At 44.9% G+C, this 27,015-nt stretch overlaps 2 protein-coding genes across 8 annotated transcripts; both read left to right on the top strand.

The window, feature by feature from the left end:
• Positions 1-983: 983 nt before the first annotated feature.
• CHCHD1 (coiled-coil-helix-coiled-coil-helix domain containing 1) lies at positions 984-2,554 on the top strand. The gene is made up of 3 exons (XM_027700010.1): positions 984-1,138; positions 1,597-1,715; positions 2,374-2,554. The coding sequence occupies exons 1-3, from the start codon at positions 997-999 to the stop codon at positions 2,482-2,484; spliced, it is 372 nt and encodes a 123-aa protein (XP_027555811.1). The 5' UTR covers positions 984-996; the 3' UTR covers positions 2,485-2,554.
• Positions 1,320-27,015, top strand: LOC113975705 (neurotrypsin-like). Of its 7 annotated transcripts, none has more exons than XM_027700007.1 (16): positions 1,320-1,330; positions 6,828-7,231; positions 9,293-9,338; positions 10,733-10,969; positions 12,295-12,418; positions 13,140-13,315; positions 13,819-13,966; positions 14,800-14,978; positions 15,390-15,531; positions 16,601-16,803; positions 17,775-17,916; positions 18,168-18,373; positions 18,932-19,010; positions 19,258-19,380; positions 19,904-20,184; positions 21,669-27,015. In XM_027700007.1, the coding sequence occupies exons 2-16, from the start codon at positions 7,160-7,162 to the stop codon at positions 21,977-21,979; spliced, it is 2,469 nt and encodes an 822-aa protein (XP_027555808.1). In that variant the 5' UTR covers positions 1,320-1,330; positions 6,828-7,159; the 3' UTR covers positions 21,980-27,015. The 7 variants fall into 7 exon arrangements, with proteins under 7 accessions (XP_027555808.1, XP_027555804.1, XP_027555806.1 ...); XM_027700003.1 differs by lacking the exon at positions 1,320-1,330 and having other exon boundaries at positions 4,475-6,876; positions 7,041-7,231; XM_027700005.1 differs by lacking the exon at positions 1,320-1,330 and adding an exon at positions 4,475-5,817 and having other exon boundaries at positions 7,041-7,231.

Here is a 27,015-nt window from a genome sequence, read left to right on the forward strand (position 1 = left end):
TGTTTGTACCCCAGCCTTTGAAATGTTCCTGTGCCTTCTGTGTTGCCTGCCTTTTTCAGCTGAGGACATAAGCGCTCCAGAACCTGCCAGATGAGTTGAGGACTTCCAGAACTACCCTAGGGAAGAAACTTCTGGGAACAAGGGGATTTTCCACCACTGACTCGGAGGCTGTGGGAATGATGCCACCATTTCGGAAGCAGTAGTTTCAGTGTCTTCTTCGAAGAAACAGCAGGAGCAATACAGATCCAGCTGTAATGTAATGGAGACGGCTGAGAGTTAAGTAATGCGAGTTTGAAGCGTCAAGAAAAGTTTCCATAGTTGCAAAAGAATTTGAGAAGTGCTGACTGAGAGGGGGCTTCATCAGAGTGTGTAAGTATCTAAGGGGAAGGGGTGCCAAGAGGATGGACCAGGCTCTTCTTGGTGGTGCCAAGCTATAGGACAAGAGGCAATGGGTAGAAACTGATGCACAGGAAGTTCCACCTGAATATGAGGAAGAACTTTACTGTGCGGGTGACCTTGCACTGGAACAGATTGTCCACAGAGATTGTGGAGTCTCCCTCAACCATCTGGACGCAGTCCTGTGCCATGTGCTCTAGGACAGCCCTGCTTGAGCAGGGAGGTTGGATTAGATGACCCACTGTGGTCCTTTTCAACCTCACACATTCTGGGATTCCTTGAGTTCCATTTGAATTATTTGAAACAATCATGATTTCTTCTGCTCTGGTTGAAGAGCAGAGTGTGTTTGCTCCTTCCTTGGTTAGGTTTGGCACAGAAAAACGTTTTGGGATGCGGACTGCTGCAACTGTTACCGAGTGGTTCCGTCTAACGCGGAAACTGTGGGGAAGTCACTTAATTTTCATGGAATACCCTTTGCCTGGACAAACAGGACGGGGGCGGGAAATGGAGGTTGCACCGGGAAGGGGCGGGTTTCCCGTGCGGGGATAGCAGGGCCCGCCCTACAGAGCGGCCGCGCAGGCGCCGCGGGCCGTGCGGGACATGGCGGGCCCCGCGTACCCTACTTGGGTCACCCGCTGGCTGAGCGGCCAGTGGCGCCAGAGGAAGCGGCCCCCGGCCATCCGCCCGCCCCGCCCGCTGGCGCTCGCCGACAAGGTGGCGAACCGCAGGGAGCAGGGGGGAGGTGAGTTCCCGGGGAGCGGTGGCGGGGAAGGCGGGCCCGGCCCCTGCGGGGAGGGTCGTGCTGCTGGCACTCTGTGCCCTGCGGGGCTGCAGGGGGGAGACGCTGGTTTGGGCCATGGAATTAGCTCACGGGCTCAGTGGAAATGATGGTTTCCTCACACTGCAACCCAAAATCTGCTTCTTGTGCTATTCCGTATGTGAGCCACGCACATAAAATACTTTGTTGCGTCTCAGCATAGCCTGTACCTTAAGCATTCAGTCAGATGTGGGATGGCTGCAGCGGGGCTAATCTTCGTGCTGGCGTCAACTCTGCCCAGAGCAAAGCTGAGATCTTTAGTGCCGCATTTTCTCACCTGCCTCGACTCCATCTTAAACTTCTCTGGAAATTTATGCATTGTGGAGGTTGTTAGAATAAAACCCCAAAGACCCGAGACTTTTGGTTGTGTCCTTCCCTTCTAGAGGCGACGTGCATTACAGAGATGTCAGTAATGATGGCCTGCTGGAAGCAGAATGACTTCAACGACGCCGCTTGTGCCGAGGAGATACGGATGTTCTATGACTGTGTGGCAAAAGCAGAAGTAATTAAAACCTCTTTTGTGTTCCTGAAGGCTAGTAGTAGGGAAGGGGGAAGCCCCTGCTCATTTTTTGTGTGCCAGCAGTTGTAATGTTCTCTGAACAGTTTGTTTGGTGGTGTAACTCATTTGAGCAATGAAGCTGGTGAAGGGTCTGGAGCACAAGTCCTGTGAGGAGAGGTTGAGGGAGCTGAGGTTGCATGCAACATGTGGATTATATTGTAATTGGGGAGATGTGCAGTATAGGCAAGTTTCTGCAACTGCTGATTCATGCAGTTAAGAAATAGCTGATTCCAATACCTGCATTATCTAGACAGTGGGGGAGAGTGGTGAGTTAGGATTCCCAAATTCCAATGTCATAAGTCTGTAAATAGTTTTGTGATTGTAGGAGTGAGGATGGAGACAAGTTGGTAGAGAAATAACCAATGTTTTCAGTAATCCTCATAACAAACAATTTTCAGGATATGTGAGGTCGTTATGGCAATTCTCAATTCTCTGAAAATTAGGAGCTCTTTTAGGCTGTTTCTGACTTTGAAGGCTAGACATCTTGAAAAATGAATTTCATATTGTTTCGAAATTAGATGTTTCTAATTATATAATATCGTATATTAGTATAATAATACTATATGATAAGCTAAGGGTTTGGGGGTTTTTTGTCTTTCAGAAACAGCACATGAATCAAAATGAGGACTCTGTGTCATCCAGGGGAAACTTACCTTCAAGCAAAGTGAACAAGCTCCTGAGGAGGTTTCCTCAGATCAGACATTATCCATAATGTGCTTTACTAAAGGGACTGTGGACAAGCAATTAAAGTTGGAGTCTTTGGCAAAAAAGAGAAAAGTCAACTTGAGTGAGTGTTTGATGTCAAATGGTATCTGTCAGCACTGCTCTGTCAATCTTGACCCATCTTTTGATTCCACAGTATCAGCTGATTTTGTTCATGAGATTCCTGGGTCTTGCAGTGTTAGGATTTCTGCAGTGTGTTGTTCAGCTAGCCAGAACTAGCCTACTTGGGTCCTCACTGTTAAATAAAACCTTTTAGGAAGGCATTTAAATGCATTTCCTAACAGTTTGGGGGTGACTTTTCCTGGCATGTAAACTTCCTACTTAACTTTGGAGCTGCTGTCAAGAAGTGCTCAGGTTCAAACACTAAACCAGCTGAAAATTGGTAGTAATCTCATGGCTCGTACTCTACAGGAGTGGATAACACAATTTGGTTCCTCTTGAATTTTTTTTAATTCCTGCTGCCGTACAAAAAGGCTATAGAATGTGCAAAAAATCTCCAGCAAAGTACCTTGTTAATACACAGTACATTGGTAAGTATCAGATATAACTTTAATGTAGAAGCTTATGATTTAGGCCCTCTGATTTGCAGGTGGCACAGGTATGGTGCCATATCAGTTAATTATTTTGTCTGGACTATAATAAAATAATGCAAGACTGGTGTTTGACTTGGGCAACTCATAATCTACAACAAAATGTTTCACTGTTTTTTGGTAAAAAAAAATCAAAAGAGGGAGAGAAAGTTCAAGCATGAACTGGTAACTGAAATCATGTAATGAATTATTAGTTTCAGTGTGGGGGTTTTTTTCCACTACAGTACCATAAAACTTCAGGACCAGTACCTAATTGTTGAGAAAAATGCAGTGTCTTGGAAAACTACTGTTATAACCATTTATATCAGTAATTCTTTCAGGCATGTAGAAAAAGCAGTGGAAGAAGGGAGTGAGGCACACACAGACTGTGAGATTACCCACAGGTGACTGGAGAGTTGCTGGAGTTGGAACTGACTTCTCTGGAGCCCCAGGCTGATACCTGTTTTATCCCATAAATTTTGGTCAGGTGAATGTTTCAAGTTATTGAAGAAATTTCCATTTAACTATAACTTACAATGCCTCATGATTGGATTATTCACAGGGTAGCTTGTTCTGTTGTTGCTATTATGGCATAATTGGGTCTTTCAGAGAATTTGGGGTCAGTAAGAACATAATATCCACATCTAAGTTTGGAAAACACTTTGATTCTATGACATTCTGCATTTTCAGTCCAAAAGACACTGAAAGGAAATGCTACTTCCTGGTCCTTTGTTTCTGCTGTCTGTGATGAACTGTCTTATATAAGAGGCTGTAACACAGAAGCCAATGCCTTTTTATGGTTTTATTTCTGAAATTTTGCACAGCTCTCACTAATCTGAACAGCTGGTTTTGGATCATACTGCTTCACAGTGAACTTCACCAGTTCAGGGAAGGGTTTGAGTTTCTGTCTGACCTTTTACGTGTATATTGTAATCTTGAAATTACTATGCCAAGGTTTTCTAGTCCTCATTTATTTAGAGGAAGAAAGAAGGAAACAGAACGCTTTTCAGGTGCACTCAGGTTTTACAGTGCTTCCTTTAAAAGTACTGTAGCAATTCTTTTGCCTGAGGATCCCATGCTGTAACCAAAACCCCTCCAGTTACTGATTGTCCTTGGCAATTTCAGCTGCTGCCATGTTTTTGTATCTCACTGTTAAACTTACAGTCGGTGTTTAAATGCGTTCTGTGACATGCTCATATCGGGGATCACTCCACTAATAGTTCATGTGCATAACTGTAGGGAATGACACTGTTCTTTCTGAGCTCCATGATGCTGTTGCTGGGGAATAAAACTGGGTTCTGGTGCTGAGCCCACTGGTTAAGAACATTGCTGCAGAGATCTGTATGTGATTGCGTGGTGGGGAAAGAATTAAACAAAAGCTGACTAGCTGTTCTACCCTCCTAAGTCGGATTTACAGGATTTAAGCAAATCTGCTGGAATTCCTTGATCTTATTCCTGTTCCCTACAGCTTGAGTATTATACCAGCCTTGGTATGATTGATTGCTGTTAACTACCTCTCTTTTTAGGCTTTCACTGAAGATCTCTGTGGAGGAAGCATTAGTATTTCAGCTGGTCTTGATGAATAGTAGTCCTGCCAGTTCAGGAGAAATGGGTTGAATTCCAGAGAGCCAAGAACATTTTAGAAGATGGTACTTCTTGTTCCAAAATTCAATACAGAATAATCTGGAAAAATCAAAACAGAAAGACTCTGTAGGGAATCATAGGCTTATTTCAATAGAACTGTGCTTGTATCAGGGTGAGAAGGTCATTAGTGTTAAATAGTGGACTTAGATATTTACAACTACTTCAAATTTGCCCATACAAGGAAGTTCAGTATCTATTTTACCTTATCTGTAGATACATTACCAATCTAAACTGACGTAGTTATATTGGTGTGATTTTCTTCTTTGTCTTCCTCTACCGTGGAGAGGGCCATGTAGCCATGAGAAGCTTTTGAGAATCCTGAGATCCACCTCTCTCAAGAAAATGTCATTATATGTGCCAGAAAACCAGAGGAGTCTTGGCAAGAAGGAAGTAGTTCCAAAAGAGGAACCCCCACAGAGGAGACAACTGCAAACCCCACTATATCTGTCCATAGTTCATCATTCTTCCAAAAACTGAATACAGACTTGGACTTCTGTTGCTTTCGGTGCACTGGCCTGTGTTTCCTTTAAAATTACTTTTTCTAGGAAATTACTTTATCTAGGAAAACCTTGCTTTGAGAGGGAAGCAACTCAGAAGCTACTGTGAGAGAAATCCAATGCAGGCTTTTGCTAGAGATTTTGAGCCTATGTGTCAGGGCTAAACAGTGAGTGTCTTAAGGGAGGGAGTTCTGAAGGAGCATCAATAACTTCTACTGCTGATTAAGGAGCAAATTGCTCTGAATGCTAGTAGATTTTCTGTTTGTGTCTCCAGTGTATCCTTTCCTTGTGTTTTCACTGGAGTAAGTGCTTTTAAATTCCAACACAGTCCTGTATTTTTATGTGTTCCTTTTTTACCAGTGCTGCCTGGGAGTTAAAGCACGCTGTTGCATCTAAGCTATTTCCATCCTCTGTTGCCCTGATCGTCTGCCTCCCTCACTACGAGGATATAGGAGATTTGCTCCTAATTAACTGAGTGCAATTCTTGGCCAAATGCACTCCAGAAAGAGCTCCTTCCTACCACTCAGCAACTCCCGTAAAAGATCCAGCAGGTAGTGAAATTTCCTTGCCTTTGATGACTGAGGATGAGGCAACACAAAACTGTCAAGTGAAGTGAGTAATGGGCAATAAGTGAAACAGGAAAAAAGGCTTTTTGTCAAGCCAATGGATTTTTAGCAGCCCATTCCTTGTTTTTATGCTGAAGTCTTTGGAAGTGCTACTTAGCAGACTTGGCCAGAAGTGAGCTCAGTTCTTAAGGTGACCTTCATGTTTCATGCTAGAGAATACCAGGAGTTAATCCTTCCAAAATCAGAATATAAGTATAGGAAATGCCCAATAGACTGAGCTGAGAAGAAGCACAGGGAACGTTTAAAAAAAATCTGAGATTGAACAGCTTCAAATGGGCCAATTCCCTTCTTAGATTTAATAGTGTTAAAAACTTGTTGTAGCCTCGAACCCTAATTCAGATGAAAGAGCAGTAAGCTAAAAACACTACCCCCCCCCATGGGATTGTTCATGGTAATACAATAATGATCAACCCTCTGGAAAGCATCCTAGCCAACTGAGGGAAAATAAAGCCCAAGGTCAAGGAGAAGCTTGATGGAAAAATCTCTGGAGGCAATACCCATGGGGGCAAGATGCAGGCTGAAAATTGGGAATGCACCTTGGAGAGGGCTGTGCCACCTGTGGGTTTTCCATGGGGAGATCTGGAAGCTGCTTAACGTAAAGTTTTCTGGGTCCCATTTACCTGGGTTCAAGTATGAGGAGAGCTGACTTCGGGAAGCTGCAAGCAGGTAATCGAGGAGGCAGCGGTGGGGGGATAAAGTCCAGATTCCTTCCAAGAAGTCTAATCTCTGGCAAGTGTGCGCGCACACGCCGTTTCCTTTCCCGGTTGTTGCCGGGGGCTTTGCAGTAGGACACAGCCCCAGCTCCTGGCCGTGCTGCAGCCTCTGTGCCGCGGGGAGGGGAGGAAGAAGCAGCTGCGGGAAGGAGGCATTGCAGGAGAGGAGCGGGCGGCCGCCCGGGCGCTGGGGAGGCGGAGGCTGGCGCTGGGAGAAGCGCGTACCTGGAGCACGGGGGAGGCTGGGCAGAGGAGGGGACAGCGGGGAGCGGAGCGGGCTGAGGGTGCGCCCCACCGCCTGCGCTCCCTCCTCCCGCTTTCAGATGCGCTAGGTAAATTCTGGGGCGTGCTGTCCTCCCTTATTTCTCTCCCATCTTTTTCCCCTTCCTGAAGAGAAGACTCAAGGAGAAGAGATGGGGAAAGGAAAGGGAAAGTGAGATTCTAAGATGCTGCTGGGAACTTTGATCCCTTCCCTTATATCCCTTTCCCTGCGTAGAAATGGAAAAGGCATCCTGCTGCCCCCGGTGCGGAGTGGCTAGCGTGGGAAAGCAGAGCCCCGCAGCTGAACGAGAATGTGATGCTTGAGGAACCTTCTGCCCACTTTTTACAGGAGGGATGGAGATCTCAAAAATACTCGGGCTCCTGGTGGAGCTCTCGAGTCTGCTATCCTGTCTCAGATGTGTGGAGGTAAGAAGTGGTTATTTTTCTATCTGCTTGTAAGAAGTCACATGTCTCTTTTAATATCCTCACTGTAAGTGGATCTTGTTATTACTGGAATATGTTTTCTAGAGCATCTAGGCAGCTGTGGTCTCTGGGAAGGGCTGTGGGGTTTAGGGAGGGATTTGTTTCACTGAGCATATGAAATTCAGGAAAAGAAACAAAGCAGGAAAGCAGGATGCACAAGGGCTTGCAGATGCTTTGGCTTGGGTTTCCTATGTTTCTCAGGCTCTGCAGTGACCCTGGCAGGAGAGATCCTTTGTTTCTGTTCTTTGCTGATTGCCCCTCTTGCTGTTGTGGACAGATGATTTATAGCCACACGGACCTGGGGCAATGCCTGCAGCACAGGCTGTTTGCACTTAATTTTGTTGGTAGTGATGGTCAGAGTTGGGATATTTTGGAAGCTGCTACAGGAACTGGCGACAACTAATATTTCACTAGAAGAGAAATGTATTCCTTGGACTGCAGTACTTTTGTTTATGGTCCGGCTCCAAAAAGAGTGGGTTCAGACTCTCATATATACCCTGTTATTAGTCTGACCCATCCCTCTATCACCTGCAGGTTTACTTGTGTGTGCAGGTGTACATTGAAAACTGGGAGCTGAGGGACCTGCTTTGTGGCTCAGTCACCTGTTTGGTGCACTCACAAAAGTGCAGCTTAGCTCACTTTCCTCTCTCTGCAAAGAGCTTTGAGATCCTCAGAGAAGTCCTTCAGCATTGTTGGTTCACAAACCATTATGTTGGCTTGCAGCAACCTGATACATGCAGGTAGATGGATTTTTGGCTGAAAAACGTTTTTCAGTTAAATGCTGGTTTATCTGTGCATCCCCTTGTGCATAAGCACCTCAGACCTGATCTGCTGTTTCTGAACCATGTCAGGAATTCGTCTTCCATATGCAGTGTCACATTCTGACTTCTGGAGGGTGATGCTGGAGCTTGGCCATGGTTGTCAACACCTGCTGGACGATATTCATAAGCTTGATTTGAAAATGTCATCTAACATGAGTAGGTGTTGTTCGTGTCAGGTTTCTGTGGGAATTACCTCTGCTTATTCCAGAAGTGGATTTGGTTTCATTCCAAATTTAAGAGAGGCAAAATTACTGCATTTTGAAGAAAACCACAATTGTTACCAATAGCTAGTATTCTTTAGCTGCACACCTCTGCTCTGTGAATTACAAGTCTTTGTTCATATAAAAGTATTAGAAATGTTCATTAAAAATACTTAGAAACTAATTAAACTACAAGGAGCTAGCAGAAACACGTACAGTTTCTTCTTTTCACTCTGGATCTGTGAAGATCTTGCATTTGCTTGCACACCTTGTACTGGTGTTGAGTTGAGATCCCTATCTCTCAGCCAAAAGTGAAGTTATAACCACGAAAAACACTGCCAATTAGAGGAAATGTAGTTTTGAGTCCAGACAAGATGCTAGAATTTTGAGGACTTTGTTTCATATTTTTTGCTTTTAGGTATTTAACCCTATTTGGATAATACCATAAGCCATATCATATTTTCAAGTATTAAAAACAAAATCCTCAAAAAGCCTTGTTGGATTTTCTTCTTTAGATGTTTCCAGCTTTGTACATAGATGTTTATTACCATTTTAACAGGTATCCTGGGGGCATCATCCTATCACGTAGATATATCTCTGTTACTGTGGCCATAGATGACTTGTCCTGTAAATGGAGAGAGAATGAGTGGTTACTCATTATTTTTCTTACTGATAATAATGATTTTCTTCTAGCTTTCCTTTCCATAGGCATCTCAGACTTCCAAGTCTGCTGGAAAAAATCAAGCAAAGCCCTGTAAGGTAGTGCTAGAGTAAATCTCTGCAGACCGGTAATTATTCATTTTGCTGTTAGTGGACAGAGCTATGATTAGATTTGAAGAGGAGCAATGGGGAAAGCAAGGAAGAGACTGGTTACTAGGGTGTGTTTGCCTAAAGCTGCAAAAAGCTGAGCTGCTTTTAGGACATGCTCATGTTTATTTCATTGGATAATCATCTCTCTGCTTTTGCTCTGCTTCTTTTCCCAGGCTTTCTTGGGATCCCAGCCCAACCAAAACCATTTGCAGAGTGCAGGTAAGAACAAGAAGTTATTAATTCAGTCATTGGGCAGATTCTTTCCTGCAGTGGTGATCTGAGACCACAGGCATGATGAACCACTGCTACTTGGCCTTCTTCCTTTTTTTCCATCACTTCTTCAATCTTTTCTGTTGCCTCAATGTCTGTTTATCTCTTTCACCAACATGGCCAGACCACTTTTGTGTCTTCGTGTCTAATGCTCTTGCAGTTCCCTGCTCCTCCCACATGTTCTTTTCTTTTCATCTGTTTCTCTGAAGGCCTTGGTCTTTTTTGCATATTCGCCTTTCCTCTGCTCTAATAACTACTGAATTCTCATACACCCCCCTCTGAGGGTCCCAGCTGATGCCAAGCATACGGTGTGTTTTCCAGACACCTACCTGCTACTGCTTCTCATTTGGTACCTTGCATTTAACCTTCAGCTGTCACTTCCCACCTCTTCTTATTGTGCTTGGCAGTGGCTAGGAGGCAAATGACATGATGCAAAGTTTCTCTCTACCCTTACTCTTTGCCCCATGTGTCCTTACTGCAGAAGGGTTTTCTGAAAGTGTTATCTTCTTTTTGTTTATTCAGTGAATAGAGCTGTAACTGTTGTCCCTTTCTCAGTCTACTCTTCCCTTGTTATGGGCTGTAAAAAGTCCACCCTCACACAGAACCTGGGTCTGTTTTCCCTCTTTTAATTTCAGGGTAATGAATGGAGAGATTTATTCTTTTGTTAAAGAGCATATTAAATTAATTATTTGGTATTTTTACATTAGATATTTCACATGGCCACTGGAACGTTGGCACCTATACCTTCCCCCCAGAATAAGTTCCCTTTCCCTTCCTATACATTGGCCAAGTTCAGATAAGCCAGTTTGTGATACTGATGTGTGTAGGGAACATATATAAAATGAAATACAATGGCATTTCCCACCATCCTGCTTTATAGAATGAAATTATAGCTAGTTTTAAACTCTTCTCATTTTCACTCAATTTGGACAGGCAATTAATATTCTAGAGAGCCTAGGATCAAATTTGAGAGTATCTTATTCAGGTAAGTGGGGAAGGAAGTGGTGGAGTGTACCATGCTCAAGTGGTGCTCCAAAATGAGTACATGTACTGGATGTACAGTAATGGGAACCAGTTCAAATTGTCCATGTTTGGGCCCAGATTTAACACTTTTCAAAGGTCTGTCTGAGCAGTTCTTTACTTCAGACCAAATTGTGGTTTAGATAGTGAGTATTATAAATATTCTTTGAGCAGTTGCCTTGAAGAGTGATAGAACTGAAATCAAGCAATGAATGGAGACTGCAGACACAGGAGGTGTTTCAGATAACCAGCTGGTACCCCCCACACTGAGCTTTAGTGTGTGGTGCCTTAGGTGATGCTAACAGCTCCCTTCCTGTGTGCAGCATCCAGCGGCTGTGCTGTCGGACCCCTGGGGTATTACAATGGCTCGCTGGCGGTCACTGAGGCGGGGGCAGAATGTCTCAACTGGGCAGAGTTCCCCGATTATGTCCAGCAGTACCCAGACCGTGGCCTGGGGGACCACAACCACTGCAGGAACCCAGATGGGGGAACGACACCCTGGTGCTTCTACCGGCTCTCGTCAGGGGCCATCGGCTGGTCCAACTGTGACTGTAACCAAGGTAAGGGCTGTGAGTCTCTGCCAGTGGCCAGGCTGCACTGCTCAGGGGCTCAGGCCAGAAATGTGTGCTGCACAGACTTGCAAGTGGCAGGTGGAACACCCTGTGAAAGAAGCACAGTACAGTAACTGTTCCGAATTGTTGAAATAATTAGTACTAGAGGCCAGCCTGTGTGGGAGAAGAACGTCTGTATATAGTAGGGGGTGGATTTAAGCTGCTGTAGCTGTAATGCCTTGTATAGATGTTTTATTCTCATACAAGGAGACTTTTTTTTTTTACTGCTAACTTATGCCGCTTTGAAAACAGTTTAAGTTATGTGGAAAACAACCCACTCCTGCTCCTTAAGTATCCGTATCAGAGCATTTCTCATGTAAGTGTAGCAGTTCAAATATAACAAGAAAAAATCTGTGGGTAGGTTTGTAAATCTTCTATGGCAAGGTAGGTCATAGGCTTGTGTTAAACTTCCTCAGTGCTGACACAAGGACTGCTGCTTACTTTGAGGCAAGCAAGAGAGCTGAGCTCTTTTAATGCACTGGTTGCCATGCAGCATTCTTGAAAATGTCCTCCTGTGTTCTGACCTTCCTTGCCTTTCATACATTTTGCAGAACAGTTGAAGCCCCAGTTTAATAAATGAATTGACAAAGTCTTTTCCCTTGCCAGTGGATGTGCTTTTAAAATGGCTTCATTAAAGGGAAGGATTCAAGTGTAGTGGTGCTGTGTGCCTGCACTGAGGTACTACAGACAGAAGGTGTGTCCTTCTCCAAGTACATAACTGAGCAAGGAGATGTGCTGTCTAAACAGTGGCAGATATTCGTGGTGAAGACATTTACATTGGCACTTGCTTTTCTTAGAGAAATTAAAGAGGATTCAGGTGCTGTTACTGAACATCTTGCTGTAGCAACCGTGACTCATACAGGTGAAGTGGTTGACAGAAATAGATCGGTGGAGACTCACAAGTAATTAGAGAGCCTGTCATTTCCATACACCTTTTCAAGGTAGCATGTAAAATCACCCCCATTTCGCAGAAGAAGAATCCAGGAGCTGTGGCAGAAGCCAGGTTTTCTTCTGATATTACCATGGCTTTGAAAAGAACCCTACCACCAGCATAGCACCAGCCATGCTCCTGAGCAGCCATTGCTGGGACTGGGAAGCTCCCACGTCCCATGCTCGTTCATACAAGTCACTTTAGTGCCAGCACAAGCAAAACAAGGATGAGAGAAGCCAAGTGCAGTTCAGCACAACTACATGCAAGTCCAAGACTTGCTGGTCTGAAACTTCCATCAGCAGATAGCAACTGAGTTTTTCGGTTTTTTTATCTCTTTTGGAAGGTGCTGTGCGGTTGGCTGAAGATAGTAGTGTGGAGCTGTACTTCAGTGGACTCTGGGGTACCATCTGTGCTGACCACTGGACTGACTGGGATGCCAGTGTTGTCTGCAGGCAACTAGGTCTCAGGTGGGAACCTCAATCTGGTTGCAAGAGTTACATGTTCGTGTGGCTTTTGAAAGAAAAGCATCTGTGGTTACAGTCCTCCTGGCACAGCGTGTTGGCTGGGGGAAAGGAGTTTGTTTTGTGGTCTACTTTTCCACTTTCCAGGGTCCTTTCCTACTGTTTTCTTTCTGTGGCTATGCCCAACCCAATCAGCATTTGCAAGAATTTTTTAAAACAATATTTTCTGCTTCATGCTCCAGACTGTGATGAGTGAGCTGTGAGATTGCATCCCCTTTTTACTGTCACCAGCTGCACTTACCATAGTGATCTAATAGAAATTTTAAGAGTGTGAACCCTCTTTGGGTATCTGAGATTTGGATGCTTGAACTTCCAAAAAGCGAGGAGATAAGGTCTACATAGAAGGAAGAAGGTGAATCAGATATTGGGATGTTGGAGTCTATTGATGGGTTTGTTCATTGCTCTCAAATGAGGGTGCCATTTCTGTCTACACCAACTCCTCTGCAGTAAGTAGGCACACAAAAGGGTTAGGTGGTGGGAAGTGCTTTGTGCTTGCTTGTGCTTTCCCATTAGACTGTGAGTGACCACCCCTTTATGCCCTTCCAATCAACTGGGCACACTGGGAAGTGAAATGTCACAACTAGACTGGAGAGTCACAACATTGAGGGAAGTTGTAAGTCAAGCTGTGCTACAGCATTTCATTGCTCTGTTGCATTCTCTGTACCAGTGAGATCGGCACAGCTGGGAAGAAGAGTCATCCTGGACCATGGCCTGTTCCCCTGCACCTGCAGTCAGCAAACTGCCATGGGGATGAGAAAGCTCTGCTGCAGTGTGGCTATCAGGAAGCTGTGTCGGGAGCTTGTAAACAGGGGAGTGCCATGGTAACTTGCGTTCCTCCAGAAGGTAAATATCCAGAGGAGGTTTGCTCCCTGGTTCTTCCATCAGTGTTGCTGATAAGAAGTAAAATCTAAGGTCACAAAACTGTGGAAAAAAAATAATTGGAAAATGTTCTTCTTTCACTTGCTATGTAGGTGGTTTTCTTCCTTCTACTGGAAAATTATCTATCCCTTCCCAATCCCAAATACTCAGAATGGGTATATGTCTACAGTCACTGAGAGATGACTGTTGTGTATGACCACATCCCCTTTTTATCAAGCCAGGTTTTTCTCTGCAGGCAGCAAACTCCCAGTCACCACAGCAGCCTGTTAGAGCATCCTTGGAGCAGCAATACCCCATACTGTGGGCTGCAGTCACGGGAGCTTATGGGGGATCTAGGGAGGTGGGTGTGGTAAGAGAGCATCCCCAGAGCTCCTGTGGCCAGTGAGTGGTTCTACACCCTGAACTGCTGGATGTGTGTTGTCTCTGTCTTGTTCTGTTGTGCTCTCTTTCCCTTTCTTGAAGCACAGGTGTAGGTGCCCCACTGCGTATTGTTGGGGGGAAGGAGAGCTTTGAAGGGCGAGTGGAGGTTTACCACGATGGCAAGTGGGGCACCATCTGTGACGACCAGTGGGACGACCGGGATGCTGAAGTAGTCTGTAGACAGCTGGGACTCAGGTAATTTCCCTGCTGCATGTCATGGAGTAGCAATAGAAGTAAGCAGAATGAAGAACATGAGAGCATGACCGTTCATTATATCTCCATTATATGGAGATACAGAAAAACTCCGGGAAAGATAATTCTGGACTGGTCATCCTGTAAAGGGATTTTGTACTTCATTCCTGTCAGTTTTATGGATTTATACTGTGAAAAAAAAAGTTGGTGCACGCCTGTCTAAGGATTGTTTGTGTTGACCCCCGTTCATTATTTTGGCAGACATATCCTAATGCAAATCTTGTTGGCCTCAGTGATAACTTCTCATGGTGATTTCCATATGTGGGCTGCAGTTGCTTACTTGGTTAAGTTTAAACACCTCCAGTTTCACTGACTGCCCTTATCCTCTTCAGATGGGAAAGCAAGAGAGAGCACCTCATTCTTCTGTGTGCTGTTCCATGCTTGGGAGCTGTTGTATCCTGAGCATTCTTGAAAATCACATTGGTACAGGATTATTTAAAATAGATGATTCAAGTTTGAGATCCCTCAAACTTTGGGAGTTTCACCTGTTACTGAGATTGTAACTGAAACTAATATTACATCATTTTCCTCAGAACTCTCCATGTGTCTGAACTGTTCATGTTGCAGGCACATTTTTGTTATTTGTTGGAAGGGCTTCTTACAAACTTTCCAATAACCTATTTCAGTTAACAGATGGCAACTCCACTGTGTCAGGAACACGGATGGTCTATGGGAGGACTGTGACCTAGCATAGGAGAGTCCCTGTGCAAGGCAGAATCTTAGGGCACAAAACTGTGACCTTCCTTACTGAGCATATGTGTTTGTAATGTTTGCAGTGGGACCCCAAAAGCCTTGTCATGGGCTCACTATGGGCAGGGATCTGGCCCAATCCTGCTGGATGAAGTGCAGTGCTCAGGCAATGAACTCTCACTTGACCAGTGCAAGAAGAGTGACTGGGGACAGCAAAACTGTGACCACATTGAAGACGCTGGGGTCTCCTGTGACCCTTTCACAGGTACAGATCTACAGCTCTGCCAGTCAGATGTGGTCGGTCGTAGCCTCGTGTTACGGGGCTGGCTCAGCAGGTAACCCCCTCGTTCAGGGTTCTGCAGAGCTTCTATGTATGGCTCCCACAAGGGCTGCCAGATGTGGAGGCAGAGAGCAGCAGCAAATCGGAATAGACCAGAGGCAGACTTTGGGGTGTTCCTATTATTTTGTTTGATTAGTATGGAAAAGCTGAGGTGAATCCTCCCCTGACAGATGGGCATGTTCATGAACAATGAACATTTGTTTTTTTGAGTACCCAAAGATATCTGTGTCTTTGGTTTCTTTCGGTCACGAGCTGCACAGAGACTTATCAATGGTGCACAGGCTGTTTCTTTTCCCCCCTGCAGAGTGCTGACCTTTCCTTCTCTCCCCCTTGCAGAGGGCACTGTCAGGCTGGCTGGTGGCCGCAGCCCCAGCGAAGGCAGGGTAGAAGTTTATTACAATGGAGATTGGGGCACAGTTTGTGATGATGGCTGGACAGACCTCGGTGCCCAGGTGGTCTGCAGGCAGCTGGGCTTCAGGTAGGACTGAGAGTGTGTGTAGTGTCTGTGCTTCCTAATTTCAAGGTTTAGATTCCATCACCCTTCACTGGGATAGGCTGAACCTTAATCCTTCAATGCTGTCTTTACTAGAAGGTTTATTACCATTATACAGCTTAATTCAGGAAAGACCAATAGGTATCTGCATCTTTTCCAAGGGAAAAAAAAAATCTTTATTACCTCTCACCTCAGCCTGTTTTGAAAGCAGATAATAGGCTTGATACTTACTGATGTACCCCTCAGCAAAGTCAGAAAGTTCTCTTTAGTACTCCTTAAATTTGCAGGTGTATCAGCTCACCACTGCCACCCCCTCTGCTCTGTCAGTGAAACAATATCACCCATCTGCTCCATCAGCTAAATGTATCACCTGCTTCAGTAGCTGAACAAAGACCATCTTGGCAAAAAAAGTGTAGTAATAGGGATTTTCTTTCAGCCCATTGCTGCACTGTTGTCCTTTCAGGTATGAGTTTGGAGAAGATTTAAAATCAGGATACTGTAGTCTTGGAGCCAGTAAAGTGGGGGGTTGTGGATTTTTTAATATGATTACGGTCTCCTTGTAAAATTTCAACTTTATAGACTGGAAAAAGATTAAATTCTTCCCTTTGAGTTCAGCTGCATACTGTGTTTCTCATCTCTTAAAAGTTTGTGGCTTTCTGCATTTCAATTCCAGGTGGCTGATTCCTATAAAAAGAAGTAGAATTATTTAAATATTGATATTTTTGATGCCTTCTCTGCTAGCCCCTCCCCAAATTGATGTACCTGCTGTCATGTCTGCAAAGCAGCCTCTGCTGGCCCTCTGTACTATGACTGTGCCTTTGATCAGACACTAGAAAATGGACTGGTCTGAGCAGACCTCCCTGAAAACTGAAGCGGGTGAGAGCTGAAGGTGCTTGGTTGCCATTCTGTGTGTTGCTGAGGGGTTCAGGTCAGGAAGCTCCAATATCATAGTTAAGCTCTGCAGGGGAGTTTCTGTTTGGGTCTGAGCTTGGGTCCCTCTGTGGCATTTAGAGTTTTAATGAATCTTGTGTTATGTTCTGTTTCCTTCCTCTAGTGGTCCTGCTGCCCTGGCCTCTGAAGGGGACTATGCTGCTGGCCAAGGCTTTATCTTACTGGATGATGTGGCATGTGTGGGGACAGAGCTGTCCCTCCTGGACTGTCCCCACAGCAACTGGGGGCAGCATGACTGCTCACATGCCGAAGATCTGGGAGTCCGCTGTTCCCCAGAAAGCAACACAGTCATGGATGGCAGCCTGGGTAACTCACCTTGCCCTTGCCCTGGATGGGGGGAAAGTGTCTGTTCCCTTGGAGGCTCTGGCAGATGTGGGAGTTTTCCCTGTGCTGTTTCAACGAGGGGTCTGCTTTTTGAGGAGGAATGAACCCTGGCTGTCTTGGGGCAGAGCCACAGAGCTGTGGCTCCACCAGGCCTACAGCCAGACCAGCAGATAAATGGAAACTGGAGAGAGTTGTGTTGGCAGCCTATGAAACAATCCTGAGGGGCTGAGGGACAGTGGATGCCTTTATGTGCAGGGACCCCTTCCTCAAGGGACTCCTTTAACTAGACCCTTTAGGAAACTGGTGTAGTTACATTAGTGTCACACCTTGCCAAGACAAGAGGACTTCAGATGCAAGGGGCTGTTGTGTGAAAATTTGTACTTCCTTGTGTGGATGGCACACTTTTAATTCAAATTATGAGGGTATTTCGAGTTAGCATAATGTCCTCATTTATATAATGCCCGATACTCTCCCTTTTCTTTACTACAGGAGACTTTCCAGTTTGTCAGACATTTGTTATTGAAATAGTTGGCATCCAACATTTTTGTTTTTCCTGGATGTAGAACTCTTCTCTTGCTTAGAGTACTGTAATAGTTTCATAATTTAATAGATTTCTTTCCCAGGCATGTTTAAGCTTGTCTACTCTTGGCTCAGGAGTTAATAACTTTCCTTCTGTTCTTGTTCTCCTCTTTACTCAGCTTTCAGAATATGATCCACTGATGATTTCCAGTATGTATTAAATAAGTTATTATGTATGTAGTCTTCTGATTCAGCACAGAGGTAAAATGTCTTCATATAGACATACTTCTTTATTATTTTTCTTTTTTTTTCTAATCTTTTTGTTTTAAGCTTACTGATGTCTGGGATTCATCTTTTTCTGTAGAACCCAAGTTTTGGACACCTGACACTTCTGGTGGTTTTGCTTGCAGCAACCCATGTGTTTTTTCCTTCAGGGCCTCCCATACGGCTGGTGGATGGAGAAAGCACCAAGGAGGGACGGGTTGAGGTGTTACTGAATGGGCAGTGGGGCAGTGTCTGTGATGACGACTGGACGGACAGAGATGCCACAGTGGTTTGCAGGCAACTGGGGTTCAGGTAAGAGCTGTGGTACATGTGTCCTACAGATAGAAACAGCTCTCAGGGGGAGCACTTCTTTCTGGACTTGTTTCTCAGGGCTTAGTTTCTTAGTTTTGGCATATGCATGAAGGAGTAGGGTCCTGCTCTCACTGTACTACTGTCTGTGTGTGCAGTGACACATAAATATTATTCCTCTTAAAATGTGCTGGTGCATCAGGTTCATTTGCCTCCTGCTTACTGCAGATTAGCCACCCTCTCTCTAATTGCAGTGGTACCGCAAAAGCCAGAGCAATGGCTTATTTTGGCGAAGGCCATGGGCCCATCCATCTGGACAACATAGAATGCAGTGGCACGGAGCACACCCTGGGGCAGTGTGCCAGGTCTGACACCACGATTCACAGCTGCTGGCACAGTGAGGATGCTGGTGTGATCTGTGACTACGTGGAAGAGAAGGTCCAAGATATCAGAAGAACAGGTGACATGCCCATTTCTTCTATGCAAGAACCTGGTGTTCCAGTTGTAGGATCTCTGCATGTTTTTATGGTTTTTCCCTGTCGTTCTTGTCTCTGGCTGAAACTGCACCTACAAAATAAGCACATCCTGTCCTGCATCTCCTACTTTTTCCTTGTTTTCATTGTCTCTTCTTAGGAGCACGGGGTGCTCCAGACTAGTCTGAGGAGCTCCACCCATGTCAGGCCTTTGAGCCTGCAGAACTTCCCCACAGCAAAGTACCCTTCCTTAGAACCCTGCAACCATGAGCAAGCTTTGGTGTTTAGAGTACTGAGGATATATGTATAGGTCTAGGTCCCATTCCTGGCATAAGACCATAGAGACTGTAGGTAAGCACCTCCACTGAAACTGCGGAAATCTATGGGACCAAATCTTCAATGAATTCCACATGCACAACACAGTGCAGTCGATTACCTTGAGGATTAATGCCCTCAGAGAAGGTGAATGGTATTTGGCTCTGTGACAGCAATGCTGATACTTTAACTGAAGGTCCCCACACAACTGCTCTAACTTCACTGTGCAGGTCCAGAGTCTGGTGTGTGTGGGATGCGCCTTCTGCACCGTCGCAAGAAAAGGATCATAGGTGGAAACAAGTCTCTCAGGTACTACCCTGTAATTGTTGGGAGAGCTAGACTGATTCTGGCTTTCTATCAGGCTCTGGAAATTGCCTGGCAAATGTTGAGTACATTGATGCATTTTTACTGGTGATTTTTGAACTTGATTTGAACCAGTGGGCTTATCTAGGGAAGAATGCACACCAGCTGAGCCCAGATGGAGCAGAGTGGATGGGAAGAAAGGAAAACGGCTCCCATGTGTGTGACATCTGTTATTTCTCTGTTTCTTCTTCAGAGGTGGTTGGCCATGGCAGGCCTCACTTCGGCTGAAGGGTTTTCGTCGAGATACTCGTCTGCTGTGCGGGGCAACACTGATCAGCAGCTGCTGGGTGGTGACTGCAGCCCACTGCTTCAAAAGGTGTGTTTGGGAGTGGGGAGCCCCGAGGGATACTCAGTGATGAACACGATAACCTCATATGAGTTTATCCTCCCAGCCCAGTGGAACCACATGAGCAGAGTTTATAAACCAAGACCTTCAGGTTATGATCGTGTGATCTTGGAGTACTTACGGGGATGACTCAACATCGACTTGCTTTATCCTTCACTGCTTACACCTGGCCTTTTAGCTTTGAGGCTTTACAACTTAAAGGGAACCAGCATTTTGCCATTCTTAAGTGCTTTAAAGAACTGTGAACAAATCAGTTCACAACCCTGTTGTAACTATTATAGCCATCTTAATAGGAAAAAAAGTCCTGTGCATGGTAGATGACAGGGGACACCCATTGACTGCAACAGCTGACATGATCAGATCTGCTAAAGAGGTCCCATGGTCCTGCAGCTGGCACTGATTTATCAGTGTGGTGTGAGGAGGTGGTTCAGTCTTGTAGCAACTGAGACTTGTTTCCTTCTTAGTAGGAGATTCTGAATCTCTTTTTCTCCAGGTTCGGTGTTGATGTGCGGCGCTACCTGCTGCGGGTGGGCGATTACCACACAGGCGTGAAGGATGAGTTTGAGAGGGAGCTGCCTGTGGAGCGGATTGTCCTGCACAGGAACTACTGGGCTGGCAGCAATGACAATGACATAGCCCTGGTCCGGGTGCGGGGCAGAGAAGGGCACTGTCTCTCCTTCAATCGCCATGTTCTGCCCGTCTGCCTGCCCGACAGGAAAGAGAGGTCTGACATTAACAGGCAAGCCTGCATCATCTCCGGCTGGGGAGACACAGGTGAGTGGTGGTGCTTTGAGGGGCAAGAAAGGTGGGGGAGTCTGGGTTCAGAAGCCTATATGGGCCATTAATTTATATCAGCTCAAGGCTGTGTTCTCACTGCTTCCATTGTCTGTGCCAGTGCGTGGTGTTTAGGAGTGGGGAGGTGAGGTGGTTTTTGTGCCATTGTGTCTTCCTCTGATTTTGAGGCTTCTTGAGTCTGCTCAAGAAGCTTTGGTTTCCATAGCATCGCTCTGAAGCAGAGACCAATGCTGCTGTCTGTCCTCTCTTTCTTCCCATTTCTGCACATGTTTTTGTCTACAGCAGACCCCTTAGGGAGCCTGTGCAGAGCTGCTGTACCAAGCCTGTGGGAAGCCCTCATGTTTCCATGATCTCCTGCCTTCTTCATGATACTATAGTAGTGAAGTGGAGCTTGGAAGTGAGGTGGAAGGACTCTCTCTCAGACTCAACCTCCCTCAATATTGCTGCAGGGACAGATGAGCTCTGAGGCTGGTTTCTGCACTGGATTCAAAAGGAGCTTGTACCTGTCCACTGAGCACATTGCTATGAAGCTTCCTAGGTTAAAGAGAGCTGGGAGGCCTTTCTGGGGCTGCCATGACTGGAGCAAAGCCATATGTTTATCAAGACTTGCTGTCAAAAGCCCCAGGAGCTTGTCTGTTGACTTTGGACTTGCCCATCCTTACCAGCTTTTTCTTTAGCTATTACCCCAACTGTTTAACTGCAAGTACACATTTGCCTTTGGAGTCAGTTGTGCCAGTTGCACATGTCACTCCAGGATGTCTGGTGAGGATCAAGGAGCAACTTAGCCATGTAACTGACTTAAGCTGTGCTGGGGCTTAGTGGCTAGAATCCCTCCCACGCACAACACCCAGCTTTCCAAGTGAGAGGAGCAGTTACCTACTACCTTGTGAACTTACGTAAACCTTGAGCACAGAAAGGTCATACTCAAATATAGCACATGAGCCTTATGTTCTGAGCAACCTTGGGGTAATAAAGAGATTTGATCAAATAGAGACAAATCTGGCCAAAGATGAAGTGAGCTCCCTTTGAATAATATTTGAATGCCTCTGAAACATCTTCTAAAACTTCTCTGAGGATTGAGCACTTAACAGTTATTACTGCATTTATTCACTTGAGAAAACAGTCCTTGTTTTACTGAGGAGGAAGTGGAGGTTCTGAGAGGTGAAATAAATTGAATAAGGTTCAAGTTGCTTGTTGGCAGAACCAGGAGTAAGACTCATCCTTTGATCTAACCTTTTTCTCCAAACCTCTTCCCATATCTTTGATCTTACAGCTCTTTTTTTGTGGTCTGGCTTGGCATCGCTGTTTTCTGCAGTTCTGGTGGTTCAGAGATGCTGAGCTCAGCATATTTCTGTGCTGCAGACTTGACGTGAAGTGTACAAGTTTTTGTAGGGAGCACTGTTGCTCCAGGTCGCTGCTGTAGTCTGCACATGAATCAGTCTGGCTGGTCTGTTCTGTTCCAGGGAAGTCCTATTCAAGAACGCTGCTGCAGGGGGTGGTGCCTCTTCTCCCGCGGGAAGACTGTGAGGTCCGCTACGGGCAGAAGTTCACTAACCGCATGATTTGTGCCGGGAACCTCTCTGAAGATAAACGGGTGGACAGCTGTCAAGGGGACAGTGGAGGGCCACTCATGTGTCAGAGGTCGAATGGGCGCTGGATCATTTTGGGCATCACTTCTTGGGGGTATGGCTGTGGTCGGAAGGATTCACCCGGTGTGTACACAAAGGTCAGCAAATTTGTACCCTGGATCAAGAGAGTGACCAAGCTAAAATGAAAATGACTGGGCTCTAGGAACTTCAGCCTATGGTCCTTTTGCCCTGCAGCAGCAGAAGGCTGAGGCTTCTGGTTGTGACTGATGGAGATTTATTTTGTCATTGGACACTGACAAAGGACTTTGATGTAGAACTGGAAGAAAACCAGTTATGACTGATGCTTTAGTCTTTGATTTCACTTTAGTCTGTAATCTGTAAGCAGAGAAAGCAGGTGCACACTGGTAACAATGATAAGTATACATTGCCCTAAGTATCTGAGTCCCGTAATGCAGTGACACTTGTCCTTTGCCCTGGCACACAGAAATGGTAGAAGCAGAGAGATACCTGCCACTGAAAATCTATTCCTGTTTGTATGTCTGGACAGTTGAAAAATGCTGCAAGGAGAGGTGAGATGCTTGGAAGATGGCACCGGGTGCTGGCATAGTGGAAATCTTCAGATATTTTTTCATAACAGCTCTCTTCAATTCCAGGAATCAGATGATTTGAGCTGAGCTGGGGTTTTTTTCTTCCCTGTTATGTCTCTAGGGGGAACCTTTTCTCTTCTGAATAGTATGTCTGCTTCCATATGATCCCTTTCAAGTGTCTGCCCCTGCTAAGAGATGCTTGTCCTTTCTGCTGTAATCCTCTGTCACACGTTTCTAGCTGCCAGATGCTACGGTTTTATTGCTGCTTTCTCACTATAGTGGTTCTTTGTGTGTGTTTGTTTTCTTGCTTCCTTAAAGTAGCATCTCCTAGTTGTTGGTGTGGGAGTAAATCTTCATTTTTAAGAGACAGTAGCTTTCTTGCCCTTATGATTACTGTGAAGAACTTAAAAATATGACCTCAAGTGGCTGAATAGACATGTTATTTTTCTTTAAATCCAAATGTAACGTTAATCTCAAACATTCAGGTGTTGAATCATGATTTAACAGCACTGTAGGGACTTCCTCTTGGTAGCTTAATCACCACAGTTATTAGCTGCCCTTTACTTGTGCTGTTAGTCTTTAATATCTCTGTGTTCACAGTTCTCCCATGAAACATGGAATTACTCCTGGGGTATAGATACACCTCAAGCAAATTACTCACTCCTTGTGAAAAACAGTAAGTGTGCTGCAAAGCAGCTTCCTGCTTTCCTGAAGTGTGTCCTATTCTTGAAACCTCTGGGCTACTCTTTCTTTTTTTCTCTTCTTTGCACTATTTCTCTTTTCATTCCTCTCATTGGGAGTAAACTGGCTTAACTCAAGGGTATGCAAGCACTGTCATCAAGCTGTAGTTCTCAGCCTGAAAAGAAATAATGCTGAGAGAAAGCAGGGATTATTGAATACTTCAATTTCTTCCTTCCATCTCATCCAAACAAATGAACAGAGTTCCCTCTTATGCCTTAAGCAGTTTTTAAAGTTAATTTATTATTCTTGGGTAGGTAAAAAAATATAAAACTAGACAGAAGGGCTAAGTGCATTAACAGCTGTGCAGTGCACAGTGTCTTCTCACTGTGTATAGATAAGCCAGAGAGAAGACAGGTCTGCTCAGGAGCAGAAAGCTTTGATGTGTAACAAAGGACCCAAATGTGGAGTAATAATACAAGATGGGACACGTGGAACTTGTGCCAGATGTGCATGTTTTGGGTTTGCTCATGCACTGCAGGGTAGGCAATCACTGGGTCTGGCACTGACCTGCTGCCTGGAAGGTCTGCACTCAAGGCACTGAGGTGTTCAGTATCTAGGCATTACAAAGGCAAGAACAGAGGGCAGAGCACAGCCTGTGGATTAGCCCTGTCATGTTACAGGGCATGTGGTGACAGAGTTCTAGAAATCACCTTGGATTCAATAAGTAGTGATTGCCTAAAGCTTTAATTTGTCTTCTGTAAAATAGCTGACCTGGCTAGGTGGCTGATTTTTGTGTGAGAATGCTAAACTAAACAGTTCCATTTACCCTCTCCAGGGGTTATAGAAAAGTTGGGTTACCAGTATTGGAATGGACTGTTTAAAGATCCTGCTTGGAAACTTTATTTTAACAAAGAATTGTAGAAATCTTAAAAACATGCAATGTCAGAACCCCTGCAAACTGGCCTTGGAGACAAACCTGATCTGTTTGTGCCTCTTCTTGAGGTCCAGAGTGTCTTCAGTGCAGCTTGTGCTGGTAGCCCTGTCTGAAGTGCCAGGCTTGATCCCTTGGCAGCACTGTGCCTGGCTCCACACTAGCTGTGTTGTCCTATGGCTGCTGGCAGAGAGTCTCTAAGATGCAAGCTGCAGACTGCTCCTTATCTCCCAGGAATTAAAATGGCAGGAGGACTGAAGGCAATTATGTCACAGCCCTCTGGTCTTGTAGGGGATTAAATGCCAAGTTCCACACTGGCAGCAACAGTACCTGTCTGGGAAATGTGGAGGGATTTGGCTTTTACCTTCAGCCTCCCCTGAGCCAGCATGCTACAGCAGCTCAAATGGAGTTTCTGTGCCTTGGGTGCTGTCACATTTCTAGTTTAACTTGGTTTGATCTTTCAGTTTATACCCATAACCCCAACAGGCATAGAAACACCAAAAGGACTGAAACTGTGAGGTTATTTCCCTAAGCCTACTTAGCAGATGGCCATTCAGCAGTTACAATAAATTACCATGTAGCACAAGCGAGACACAGGCCTTGCATTGTCTTCTGAAATTCCCATGTTCTAGTTCAAAATATTTCTTTCTCCCAGATCTTATCACCGTGAAAGCTTTGAGAATCCTTGTAATTTAACATATCCTGAGTCCTGCATGAGCCAAGAGGAGAGAAGGAAGTATCCAATCTCCTTCCACTGCTTTTACACCCTACTGGTGCTGTAGATGAGCCTGCCAATACTCTCTTCCATTGTCCTGGCCTGTTTCAGAGCACCACTAGTGCTCATTGCTGTTTAACTGGGACTGTGGTCCAAACTAAACGCCTGTGCCATGCCACTGAGGCTTACAAGAACTGCCTGGCTGGATGAGCAGCACTCAGCCACCACAGGACTGTATTTTGTAATATTAGCAAGCAGCAGATGTTCCAAAAGGTAGTATGTGTGAGTTTGTACTGAACAAGTTTTAACAACCTTTCCTTTTGGAGAATTTTGCTCTTGACCCATTTAAATTAATTACTTGCATTACTATTATTATTATTATTAAAAATTGAAGTACAAGTACTTGGTCCCATAGGTGTTGTTAAAACACTGCACTATCCTTTTGTAAGTCCTTGTTTTTTCTAAGTATAAGAGCTTATATCCCTAACTTTTAAAAACCTATTTAATGTAACCAACCTTCATCTTCCATATAAATGTTTAAATTTTTAATTTTGTGTTTAATCAAACTAAGCTCTTTGTCTCAATATTTTCTGGCAATGAAAACCAATGCAATTTTATTCTCCATAGCACATAATTTCTTTTTATGGTTCCTGAATTAATTGCCTTTTGTTTTTATTGAATCCCATTTGTCCTTGTGTTCTCAGCCATAAGACGAACTAAGGAGCCTGGTTTTATATTCTCTGTTGTTCATTACTCTAGAGATAGTTCTTTTTCTCAGACTGTGGCTTCTCTGTCTCTCTTCAACCCAAACTGTCTAGGTGTCTCATAACATGCTGAACTATCTTTCCCTGTCTTCTCTTTCTGCTGGATCTTTAAACTTTGGTAACCAGAACTGAATGCAGTTTGCCAGGGGAGGCTGTGTCACCTGCTGATTATTTGAGTACAATTTTCTATAGTAGGCAATACTGTAAGTGATTTTAGTGCTGTATGTCTGTATGCTGGAGCCAGCCTTAAACTTGCTAGTGCGGTCTTTGTGGCAGCCTTGTTACAAGGGGATGAAAACCCACTGAGGTTAGTTCTCCCCGTGTCTCAGGCAGGTGCAGCAGTTGCACTGAGCTCACAGCAATTGCTGCAGGTATATCTGGGGACCTCTGGGCAGGGAGCACCTGTAGAGCTTTGCCTTGGCTGACACTGGTAGGGCTGGTTCAGTCCACCTTTGCAGCATCACTCTGTTGGATAAGGCTAATGCAGATACACTGTTTCGAGGAGCTAAGAGCTCAGTCAGTGTTGCTGGTGGCTGCACTGTGCCATGTGGATGCTGTGAGACGGTTTCCCATAGCAGTGTGGCACATGCTGGTTATGTGAGAAAGGGAACATCACTATGACTGGCGAGGAGCATTGGCAGAAGGAGAAATGTGGTTGTGGTAAGGGCCTAAAGAGCAGCTATTAGTGCTCCAGGTATCCCTCTTCAAGGGAAAACTCCAGTGCTACAAAGGCTAACCCAGTGCTGGTGTCTTCCTGACCTGCAATGCCTGCACTGGTGACCATCCATGCTTTGGCCATCTGAAGCTGGATTAAAAATTTATCCCTTTGCTGTGGCTGAACACTGTTCTGATGATTTCTATTAATTATGTTCTATGCTGTAATTAATCAGGCAGCTGTTTATTAACCTGAACAGGATGTTGATTACCCTTGTAATCCTTGTAGCAGAGAATAACAGATCAGTTTTTCAAAGGCATTAGTGGAGGCATTGGTGAGGAACCAGGAATGTGGATATTTACTGTCTCAGGGGTAAGAGAGGTAGGTCTGCCTTTTGTCTGTCTTCCTTTTTTTTTTCTGAAGCCAATATTCTGAAGTTTCTTCACCCCAAAAGAGCTGCAGTGATCCATCAACCACTTGAAGACAGGTTTTGATGTGTATACTCAGCAATCAGATGAAAGCTTTTGAGAGATGAACTGCACTGTGGTATTTAACGCTATCCCGATAGACTTGCTGGGAGTTCCTTGCAGATGGAGGGACCAGAATCAACTCTGGTGGTAACCAACTGCTCCTTGTAGAATCAGGCACTGTGACCTGGACCAGTGCATGTCTTCTGGGCTCTATTTTTACTTGTTTGGGAAAATATTTAGTTTTCCACATCAAGAAGAAAAACTCATTTGTGTAATAGCCCATTCAGTCCTATTAAAATCCCTTTCTACTGAACAGGGGCTGAGTACCTCTGAAATCAGTCAAGTGCCAAAACTGTCATGTCCCTTGGATCAACACCAATGGCTCACAAGGTATGCTAATAAATGGATTATACCGTGA

The sequence above is a fragment of the Neopelma chrysocephalum genome, unplaced genomic scaffold, assembly GCF_003984885.1.
Source record: "Neopelma chrysocephalum unplaced genomic scaffold, ASM398488v2 Primary Assembly neopelma1_143, whole genome shotgun sequence".
Lineage (NCBI taxonomy): Eukaryota > Metazoa > Chordata > Aves > Passeriformes > Pipridae > Neopelma > Neopelma chrysocephalum.